Source organism: Bombina bombina, chromosome 12 (genome assembly GCF_027579735.1).
Source record: "Bombina bombina isolate aBomBom1 chromosome 12, aBomBom1.pri, whole genome shotgun sequence".
Lineage (NCBI taxonomy): Eukaryota > Metazoa > Chordata > Amphibia > Anura > Bombinatoridae > Bombina > Bombina bombina.
Genome location: NC_069510.1, coordinates 132,169,434 through 132,181,586, shown reverse-complemented (window position 1 = coordinate 132,181,586; position 12,153 = coordinate 132,169,434). Strand labels below are relative to the sequence as shown.

Sequence of the window (12,153 nt, the reverse complement as noted above, 5' to 3'; positions counted from 1 at the left end):
GCTAGCAGGTTCACAGGACAGCAACAAAATATATGAAAGTTGTTTTTTTGCGTTTTTGTTTTGTTTTATATGATTTAACATCCAGCCCCAACCCTATGTTCCACTTACTAATGCCTCTCACTGGATTGGTTCAGCCCAAATAGGACTGCCTCAAATAAGCAGTTAATGAGCCATGCAATGATCTTAACCACTTGCATCCAGTAGGTGGCGCAGCATGTTGTGTAATGGTGGGCAGACCTGATTGTGCCTCTTCATTGCACAACATATAGCTGTGAGAAAAAAAATGCTGGGGGAAAAAATTTACAATTTTTTTTTTAAAGCCAATAAAAAAAATATATTTTTGCCCATATGAGAGGTGAAGCACTGCCTCACCTGCCTCTAGTGACTGCACATCACTGCTTATATGGTACGGTTATAATGCACTAGGTTATTAGTCACATCACTTATGTCACTGTACATGACACACTGTGACATCGTACGGTTATAATGCACTAGGTTATTAGTCACATCACTTATCTAATATAGATTAACACATACTTGCCCCTGAGAGTCACTGTACATGACACGCTGTGACATCGTACGGTTATAATGCACTAGGTTATTAGTCACATCACTTATCTAATATAGATTAACACATACTTGTTCCTGAGGGTCACTGTACATGACACGCTGTGACATGGTACGGTTATAATGCACTAGGTTATTAGTCACATCAGTTATCTAATAAAGATTAACACATACTTGTCCCTGAGGGTCACTGCGTGGGTTAATTTAAGATAAGCGCCAAGTTATTATCCTTAAGCTCCCTCACAGGTAATCTTCCCTATGATTACCAATTTTTAGTATAAACCAAACAAAAGTCAATTATTGAAGTTTGGGAGCGCTAAAAAAGCTTTAAAGACAATATGGAGATTTAAAATTTGCACAATATTTATTGCTGGTGGACAATCTAAAAACATATATAAATCAAAAAATCATAAAAAACAATAATATAAACAGTATAATCAGTCTAGGGTAGGATGAAGTAGTGCTAATATATTAAAGTATGGGACGTCTCCCTTTTAAACTTTATATTTTTGGGTTTCTCTGTATCTTAACCTTTACGTCTAGATTATTGCAACACTCTAGTTAAACAATGGCTATGTAACCACCTTAATCCACCTTATATTTGCATCTGAAAATGTAGTGTCTTTAAAAAGATATTTTCTTGACTAATTGTCAGAAATAAAATGTTCATAAAAATTGCTTTGATGTTTAAAAGTCTTTTTCCAGTATAAAAATATATTTGTAGTCCAATAAATTTCCGCTATTTCTTAGAGGGGTAACCTTGTAACACTTCAGTCTTTTTTATGCAATTTGTAACAAGTGTTTCTAATGAGCTTACCGGGTCTTCTGACACCTGCTGTGTCTGGCGGTTTGTTTGTTTATCTTACCAGGAAGATGTTTATGCCTTTTCTCTCTCCAATCTTGTACGATACAAGACTAGCCTGTAAGCTTGGTTCCTCGGAGCCTATTTCAGTCTGTGTGGCTCTGATGGTTCAATAAATATTGTGCAAATTTTAAATCTCCATATTGTCTTTAAAGCTTTTTTAGCGCTCCCAAACTTCAATAATTGACTTTTGTTTGGTTTATACTAAAAATTGGTAATCATAGGGAAGATTACCTGTGAGGGAGCTTAAGGATAATAACTTGGCGCTTATCTTAAATTAACCCACGCAACTTATCTATTCTTCCCTAGCTCATTTTTTATGAGCTTAAGTAATAGCAGCCTAGTAATGGAGAAAGATATATTTACCTGGAGAGAAGAGATTCTAAAAGAAATTATGGAAAATGAATTAAATATAATTGAGGTAGAACCTATAGACATAAACACAAAGATGGCTAAATTAGAGAAAAACATGACTAGTGAACTAAAACAAAAAATAGAATTACACTTCTTAAATAAATATATAGCAAACAAATGGGCCCCTAGAGGCCTTAGAGTTAAGAAAAAATGCACATTTGATTTAAAAAAAGAATTCCAGATGGAATGGGATACAGCTTTAAATGAAACTACACAAACCCTATTAGACATTCTAAAAAGGTCTAGAGAAGAATCACTGAAACAACTAAGTGAGAATATTACCTCAATTAAAAATGAACTAGAGGAAGTGAAGGAAAACAGTGAGTTTAAATTTAGACAGAAAGAAATAATCTCCAATCTAAATAAACTGAATAAAGATCTATTAGAGACCAAATGGAGAAAATACAAAAGGGATGAAGAAGATTATCAAGAACTGACAGATGAGATGGAAACAGAATTAGAAGAAATTACAGCAGAACAAAACACTGATATAGATTCACAACACACCACTTCTATCCCTAATAAACAACAAATACATGTAAAACAAAAACAAAATTATTATGAAGATAGAGGTAACTATAATCATAGTAATCACAGATTTGAAAATAGGCTAAATGAAAGACAGGGTAGATACACAGAATGGAGAACCAATTATAATAATTGGAACTATTACCAACCAAGAGAGTACAGAAACCACTACAATTACGATAGAAGATACAATACACACTTTAAAAATCACAATCACTATGAAGATAAACATAGACCTAATGAAAGAGAAACATATAGAAGAGAATACACAGAAAAAGGTGAAAGACACTACAACCACTATAAAAACGACTATAACAGCCCCCAAAGGCAAGATAGTTATCACTATAGAGAACACTCACAAAAAGATAATCACAATGGAAATTTTAGAAATAGAAATTCTGAAAAAACACCAAAAGAAAATATAAATCACAATTGGAAAATAAAAACAAATAATAAATTTGAAAAATTAAGCACAGTTCCAAATTCCCCAAAAAATGAGGAACATTTTTTAGAATTAGATCCAACAAGACCAGAAACAACACAAAACAAGTTAGCACTAAAAGCACCACCACTAAGAAAAAGAAGCAGAGAGGAACAAGAGGAGGAAGAACAGTTAAAAAATGTCAAAAAAACAAAATAAAATCACCATCAGGTATCTTCAATCTAAGTAGTAAAGTATTAACTAAAGAAGAAGAAAAAGTATTAGAACTAGGTCTAAGTTTTGCCCCGACAACAAAAATGAATAAATTCAATACACATATTCATATAAGTCAATTTGTGCGAAAATTAACTTTGAAAAGATTCTTTGCAAAAAATCCAATAGAGAGACAAATAACATCTCATGGTATAACAAGAAATGTCATTTCAACTACTCCAGAGATTCAACACACAGACCTAAAATTAAAATCTAAATTTTATCCAAGTGCTGAGAAAGGTAGAAACCTCGAACTATTTGAAAAATTAGTGCAAAAAGATATTGCAAGTGTAAAAGACAATAAATTTAGAAATAGAAATCTATCTAAAAAAGAAAATGAAATAATTAAAAATTTACAAAGCAATAAAGAACTGACAATCAAAGGAGCGGACAAGGGAGGAGGCATAGTCCTCCTAGATACAAAAAGTTATATTAATGAAGCCAATAGACTTCTAGGAGATACAGAAACATATAGAGAAATAAAATTAGATCCAACCAAAAATTTTCTATCAAAGTTAACAAACATACTAAAAGAGGCCTCAACTGAAGGCATAATCCATAAAAAAGAGTTTGATTTCCTCTGTCCTAAATACCCTAAAATACCGATATTCTATTACTTACCAAAATTACATAAAAATCCCATCAATCCACCCGGTAGACCCATAATATCGGGAATAGGTTCACTAACTGCAAATTTATCAAAATATATTGACAGTTTTTTGCAAAAATACGTAAAAACACTACCTTCATACCTCAAAGATACAACCGATATATTACAAAATTTAAATAAATTAAAATGGGAAGATAATTATATCATCAGTACATGTGATGTATCATCGTTATACACAAGTATCAAACATCAATTGGGCATTAAAGCGGCAGAAATGTATATGACGAGAGATGATACACTCAATCAAAAACAAAAAGACTTTATAATTCTAGGTATTAATTATATCTTAAATCAAAATTACTTTTCCTTCAATGGAAAATTCTATCTCCAGACAAGAGGTACTGCTATGGGCACGAGATTTGCGCCGAGCTATGCAAATCTCTTCTTAGGCAAATGGGAAGAAGAGTTCATATCCAAGCATGAGCTCGGCGCAAATCTCGTGCTCTATAAAAGATATATCGATGACATCATCCTTATATGGAAGGGGACATCTAAAGAATTGGAAAAATTCATAGCAGACATGAACCAAAATGACATAGGAATTCAATTTACATATCATATCAGTAAAGAAAAAATCACATTCCTTGATCTGGATATAGAAATTGTAGAAAAAGAAATAATAACTAAGACACACTTCAAAAAAGTAGATGCCAACAATCTAATACATTTTAATAGCTGCCATTTAAATAAATGGAAGGAGAATATTCCTAAAGGCCAATGCCTCAGGATTAAACGAAATTGTACAAGAACCTCCGACTATTTAGAACAAATAGAAATATTAGAGAAAAAATTCCATGATAGAGGGTATGACCCTAATATAATAAAGAAAGCTAAGGAACAAGTAGATCAAAAAGAAAGGAAAAATCTACTTACTTATAAAAATAAAGATTCAAATCCAAAAAATTATAGAGAAGAGAAAGAAGATAAAATTAATGTTGCATTAATCACAGACTATAACAGTGACCATCATATTTTGCAAAGAATTGTCAAAAAACACTGGCATCTGGTCCAAACAGATCCTCTGATAGGAGAAAAAATGAAAGATAATCCAACAATCATATACAGGAAAGCCAAAAATTTTAAACAGATACTCGCCCCTAGCGAATTTAAACAGATACAAAAAACACACATGACACAAAAAGATCTAACTGGAAACAAATTAGAAGGTTTTTTTCCCTGTTTTGGGTGTAGATCCTGCAAGTTTAGCAGTAAATGTAAGAAAGTTATATCCAACACTAACGGATTAATACATCACATAAAAGAAACAATAAGATGTCAGGACAAAGGGGTCATCTACATTATACAGTGCACTTGCCAGTTACAGTACATAGGAGAAACTACAAGGACCCTACGAGAAAGAATACGAGAACATCTGTCCTGTATAGCTAAGGGAAATCTAGAAACTCATCTATACACTCATTTCAGAGAAATACATAAGAATAACTTAAAAGACTTTAAATTCTGGGGTATAAAGAAATTGAAACAAGAGTGGAGAGGGGGAAACTTTGAAGAAAAACTATTAAGAAAAGAGGCAGAATTAATTTACAACATGCAGACTTTATATCCATCAGGACTAAATTCTGAACTGGACCTTTCCCCATTTCTTACCTCATAATGATGAAAACAAATAGAACTAGTAAGATTCAATATTTCAACAAGACCATAAAAACCATCTAAAAAACATGGGAATTAAATTACTCTTTATAAAAAACTTGATTCAAAATTTATTACCTATCTTACTATCTCAAATTCTATAATGAAATCGTTAGTTTCTAAATAATAAAAAATTCAGAAATAAGTCACTAAAAATTATTTATAATTTAACAACATTATACCAAATATATAAGGACAAATCTAGTAAAAGAACTATGTAAAGAATAAAAGCTAGAATTATATAAAATAATGAAAACTATATATACAACACACTAATTAATACGATGACAAAAAATTGATGGTTATACATTCTAACAAAAGAATGGGAAAAATATATCATAAAAATGTGATAATTATATGAAATAACAAACATCCATTTTGAAATAATCTGCGTTTAGGCTTGGATATATAGAAAATCCATTAGAAATTGATAAACAATATATTAATATATTATATAAGTCGACTAGAAACATTGATGTATATAATAGAAGATTTTAATAATCCACCTTATAAATCGAATAAAATAACAAAAAATTTATATACCATCTGAAAAAGATAGATACAAATGAAAAATCCACCTTATAAATTGAACAAATGTATCTATACTATTTGCAAAAGATAGATACAATTCGATAGTCCACCTTAAATCCTCAGTAAAAGCCATTTAAACAGATCACCAATAGAAAAAGGAAGAAACATCAACCAATCAGAAAGAGAAGAGGGCTCTTTAAAAACACCGGGCTTCAGAACACAAACCATCCGTCTTGATAAAGCCAACCGGCGAAACGCGTAGACGCAACCATTACAGCTCACATATACCCTGCAGGATCTCAATCACAATTTGAATACAGGGGAAGAAGAAAAGAAACAAACGGCCGTTTGTACACTAAGTATCGGAGGAACCGCCAAACACGCCGGAGCGTGTAGCGGAAGTATTCACCTGACTCGAAAGCCTGCTGCCAAATACTGACAGCCAGAGATATTTTGAACAGAAGGTGCTGAACCATCAGAGCCACACAGACTGAAATAGGCTCCGAGGAACCAAGCTTACAGGCTAGTCTTGTATCGTACAAGATTGGAGAGAGAAAAGGCATAAACATCTTCCTGGTAAGATAAACAAACAAACCGCCAGACACAGCAGGTGTCAGAAGACCCGGTAAGCTCATTAGAAACACTTGTTACAAATTGCATAAAAAAGACTGAAGTGTTACAAGGTTACCCCTCTAAGAAATAGCGGAAATTTATTGGACTACAAATATATTTTTATACTGGAAAAAGACTTTTAAACATCAAAGCAATTTTTATGAACATTTTATTTCTGACAATTAGTCAAGAAAATATCTTTTTAAAGACACTACATTTTCAGATGCAAATATAAGGTGGATTAAGGTGGTTACATAGCCATTGTTTAACTAGAGTGTTGCAATAATCTAGACGTAAAGGTTAAGATACAGAGAAACCCAAAAATATAAAGTTTAAAAGGGAGACGTCCCATACTTTAATATATTAGCACTACTTCATCCTACCCTAGACTGATTATACTGTTTATATTATTGTTTTTTATGATTTTTTGATTTATATATGTTTTTAGATTGTCCACCAGCAATAAATATTGTGCAAATTTTAAATCTCCATATTGTCTTTAAAGCTTTTTTAGCGCTCCCAAACTTCAATAATTGACCTGAGGGTCACTGTACATGACACACTGTGACATGGTACGGTTATAATGCACTAGGTTATTAGTCACATCAGTTATATAATATAGATTAACACATACTTGTCCTTGAGGGTCACTGTACATGACACGCTGTGACATGGTACGGTTATAATGCACTAGGTTATTAGTCACATCACTTATCTCAGTGATTTTTAACGTTTTTTTTGCCGTGGCACACTTTTTAACATTAAAAAATCCTGTGGCACACCACCATCCCAAAAATTTAAAAAAATCATACATTGTAGCCTAATACAGCATATATATATACACATACACACAAACACACACATACTGTATGTATTGTGCTGTTATGCCATGCCTCCTACAAACTACCCCTGCACTGGGAGTAAAAAACAAGCAAAGTTTAAAAAATATGTCACACTGTTGTCAGTCTGCCGTGGCACACCTGAGGATCTCTCACGGCACACTAGTGTACCACGGCACACTGGTTGAAAAACACTGACTTATCTAATATAGATTAACACATACTTGTCCCTGATGGTCACTGTACATGACACGCTGTGACATTGTACGGTTATAATGCACTAGGTTATTAGTCACATCAGTTATCTAATATAGATTAACACATACTTGTCCTTGAGGGTCACTGTACATGACACGCTCTGACATGGTACGGTTATACTGCACTTGGTTATTAGTCACATCAGTTATCTAATATAGATTAACACATACTTGTCCCTGAGGGTCACTATACATGACACGCTGTGACACTGTACGGTTATAATGCACTAGGTTATTAGTCACATCACTTATCTAATATAGATTAACACATACTTGTCCCTGAGGGTCACTGTACGGTTATAATGCACTAGGTTATTAGTCACATCAGTTATCTAATATAGATTAACACATACTTGTCCTTGAGGGTCACTGTACATGACACGCTCTGACATGGTACGGTTATACTGCACTAGGTTATTAGTCACATCAGTTATCTAATATAGATTAACACATACTTGTCCCTGAGGGTCACTGTACATGACACGCTCTGACATCGTACGGTTATAATGCACTAGGTTATTAGTCACATCAGTTATCTAATATAGATTAACACATACTTGTCCCTGAGGGTCACTGTACGGTTATAATGCACTAGGTTATTAGTCACATCAGTTATCTAATATAGATTAACACATACTTGTCCTTGAGGTTCACTTTGACACTGGAAGCAGCAGCGGCTGCTGTGAAGATGGACGGTGATGCGATTTGTGGTGCGCTAGCTGCAATGTCTGGCTTTGCTGCAACTGCCCCAAAAGTCGCAGATCCCTGCATGGGCTGGAAGGAGTACGCTGGCGGGGCGGCAATTTTGGCTGAGGCTGCTGAAGTTCCAAAGGAAAATGCCGAAGGTGAGTTTGATGCAGGGACAGATGTAGGAAGGCTGAATGCAAGGGAAGCTACTGCAGGTGCGGCAGCGGCTGGGGAGGCTGCAGGTGGTACAGATAATGCTGCTAAAAACAAAGACGCATTAAGGATTAAGGTACTGATTCCAGGAGACTTAAAGAGAAAGTAATGTCAAACAATCTTTAATGATACAGGTAGAACACAGAGTTTTAGTCAACTTTCCAATTTACTTCTATTTTCTTATTTGCTTTGTTCTCTTGGTATTTTGTGTTAAAAAGTATATCTACGTATGCTCAGGAGCCGCAATGCACTACTGGGAGCTAGCTTCTGATTGGTGGTGGCACATATACTGTATGCCTCTTGTCATTGGTTCACCCAATGTGTTTAACCAGCTCCCAGTAGCACATTTCTGCTACTTCAACAGAGGATATCAAGAAAATGAAGCAAACGTGATACTTAAAATAAACAACTGAGGCTGCAGCATCTTCAAAAGAAAAAAGGATAAACTTAAAGGGACATTAAAGTTATGGTAAATGTAACTATACTTGAGATAATATTTTGGAAGTATTACTCAATCTAAGCACAGTGATGCTTTTGATTATTTTAAATAAACGTTTTATCTTACAAAATCTTCATTTATAAATGTGCTCCGTTACCTGTTCCCCGACTGCCTCCCTGTGAGAATTTCCGAAATCTCTATTTGATTGACAGGGGCATCATCTAATCAGGACTGCACCATACGCACTATGTAAATCTGGTATTAGCACGCTCTCGTACTGTTGCAGCCACAATCTCGCCGCTGCTTACAGTAAACAGTGTGGTGAATATGGCGCGGTAATAATTTTTAAAGTAAAAGCTCTTTTGTTTGCAGATACTTGGATTATAAGCATGTTTGGGGAGGGGGTGGCGGCCCATGGGGGGATTCTGTAGCGCTGTCTTCTGTACTGCTGTAAACAATGAATTGCTACTGGCAGGGAAATTCACTGTTTACTATAAGCAGCGGCGAGATTGTGGCTGCAACTGCACTTGCGCAGTTGAAGTTTTGATGATGCCATTTAAAACTCCGAGCACGGGCGCGTGCTAATACCAGATTTACATAGGGCGTATGGTGCAGTCCTGATTGGATGCTGCACATGTCAATCAAATAGAGATTTCGGAAATTCTCACAGGGAAGCAGTCGGGGAACAGGTAACGGAGCACATTTATAAATGAAGATTTTGTAAGATAAAACGCTTATTTAAAATAAACAAAAGCATCACTGTGCTTATATTGAGTAATACTTCCAAAATATTAATTCAAGTATAGTTACATTTACCATCACTTTAAACGCTAAATAAATGCTAGATAGAATTATGTATTCAATGAAAAGATTAGCCTGAGAATAATATTTAGATGGATTTTGTAATTATATTTGTTGATTAAATATTTATAAACGAGCACTGGGTGCTGCCATATTGTAACTTAAGTTTATTTTTCTGTTTAGGCCAATTAGGGACAGTTATAAATGGGTCACTAAAATGTGCAAGCAATGGCTGTATGAAAGATAGCAATGTTAAGTCTGGAGACAGAAATTGATACCCTGTTATACTAGGAATTAAATTACAGGAAAAGGCACAAAATAAATAATGAACGTTGTATTGCCACATAGCTAAACTTTAAATAGTAGTATACCAAAGCATTTAAAGGGACAGTCAAACCAAAATGAAAAACTTTCATGATTCAGATAGAATATATCATTTTCAACAACGTTCCAGTTTACTTCTGATGTCTAATTTGCTTTGTTATCCTTTGCTGAAGAGTAAACCTAGGTATGCTGATATGAGCTTAGGAGCGTGCATGTGTCTTTAGCACTCTATAGCAGCTGTACATGTAACTATGTATAACATTGCTATAAACATTGTTGCAAACAGTGCTGCCAGATGGCTAGACACGTGCACGCTCCTGAGTTTACCTAGGACTACTCTTTAACAAAGGATATCAAGAGAACTAAGCAAAATTGATAACAGAAGTAAATTGGAAAGATGTTTAAAATGTCATGCTCTGTCTTTACCGCCCCTTTAATAGCATCCTCACTACATATGGCACCATTTCCTTTCACTTTAACAGACACAGCTGGCTCCCATTAGGAGGGCAGTATATGTTTCAGATACACGTACCGAGAGGCTGCATTTGTCGTCCTCCTTCCAGGGACAGCTGCTCCAGAGACACGGTGACAGGCTTTACACGTGGGTTTACATTGATGATTTGGAACGGACACAAAACGCCATCCGTAGATAGAATGAGAAGTACGGGAGCCGGAGGAAGTATCTTCTCCTCACCTGTACAGACAATGCAAAGCAACAGCTATGGCAATAATCACAGATTTTGTTATCATAGGAAAATGAAACACATGTAATTCCTCAGGGGCACGCACTTTCACAAGCATCTTGAGTCATCTTAGCTCCTTAAAGGGATACTAACCCCTCATTTTTTTCTTTCATGATTCAGATAGAGCATGCAATTTTCTAATTTACTCCTTTTATCAGTTTTTCTTTGTTCTCATGCTATCTTTATTTGAAAAAGCATTAATAAAAGGTTAGGAGCCGGCCCATTTTTTAGTTCAGCACTTTGGTAGAGCTGCTGATTGGTTTGCTACATTTAGCCACAAATCAGCAAGTGCTATCCATGTGCTGAACAAAAAATGGTCTGGCTCTAAAGCTTACAGTATTGCTTTTTCAAATCAAGATAGCAAGAGAATAAAGAAAAATTGATAATAGGAGTAAATTAGAAAGGTGCTTAAAATCTTATGCTCTATCTGAATCATGAAATAAAAAAATTGGGTTTAGTATCCCTTTAAAGACAAATATAAAGAAGCTCCTGCACATATCAAGTAATCACTATGCAGCATGTAGGAGGTTCCATGTACTGCATATTACAGAAATCACTCCAGCCACTCTGACCCCTCAGTCATTTTCATAATTAAATTATAAAAAACTGGCAAAATTAATAATGGAAATGCACTGCTAATTCTCTCCCATATGCACATTATAGTGAAATGAATCTTAAGTTAAATGTCTCTTTAAAGCAGTGGTTCCCAAAGTGGATGGGGGCACTGCCCCCTGGGGGTGAGGATGGAGCTGATAGGTATGAGAAGTGAAAAGGGGTGCCAGTGTTCTGTCAGAATAAGCTACCTATCAGAATAAGCTACCAGTGCACTGCGCATGCGCTATGTGACATTATCGCATTCCAAAACAACATGACAAATGGATTGCGGTGACCTCACAGAGTGTATGTAGAGTTATAGTGTAGCTTATTCTGATGAAGGATATGCCTCTGTGACTGCTTAATTACATGCGCAGTCAGTAGTCGCTTATTCTGACGGATTTTTTCAATGTTAGACAATGGCTGCACCTGCGAACTTTGGGAGGCAGCCATCAAGCAAATCTGATGTAATTTGTACAAATGAATACCTGAAGGTGAATATTTAACAAACACTGTAATACAGATTATCAGGGATAAATACATTAATGAAGACATGGTTAGCAGAACGATGATTGGATAGAAAGCTACCAGGTGTTATTTTTAACCCCTACAAGTGAAAAATGCAGGTCAAAATATAACGGCTGCCTCTCGAAGTTCACATGTGCAATCATCGTATAACAATGAAAAATCTGTCAGAATATGCTACCTCTGACTGAGGCATAGCT

General features: G+C 35.0%; 1 protein-coding gene across 6 annotated transcripts in view; it reads right to left on the bottom strand.

Moving 5' to 3' along the window:
• The window catches only part of NUP214 (nucleoporin 214), a 207,496-nt gene that overhangs the window by 158,230 nt on the left and 37,113 nt on the right, over window positions 1-12,153 (bottom strand). For 5 of the 6 annotated variants that reach the window (XM_053695786.1, XM_053695791.1, XM_053695788.1 and 2 more), the window contains exons 11-12: window positions 10,624-10,785; window positions 8,265-8,574 (exon numbers count right to left, since the gene is read on the bottom strand). In XM_053695786.1, coding sequence (XP_053551761.1) covers window positions 8,265-8,574; window positions 10,624-10,785 — 472 coding nt within the window. The remainder of the gene's footprint in view (window positions 1-8,264; window positions 8,575-10,623; window positions 10,786-12,153) is intronic. The other variant, XM_053695789.1, reaches the window with a different exon arrangement.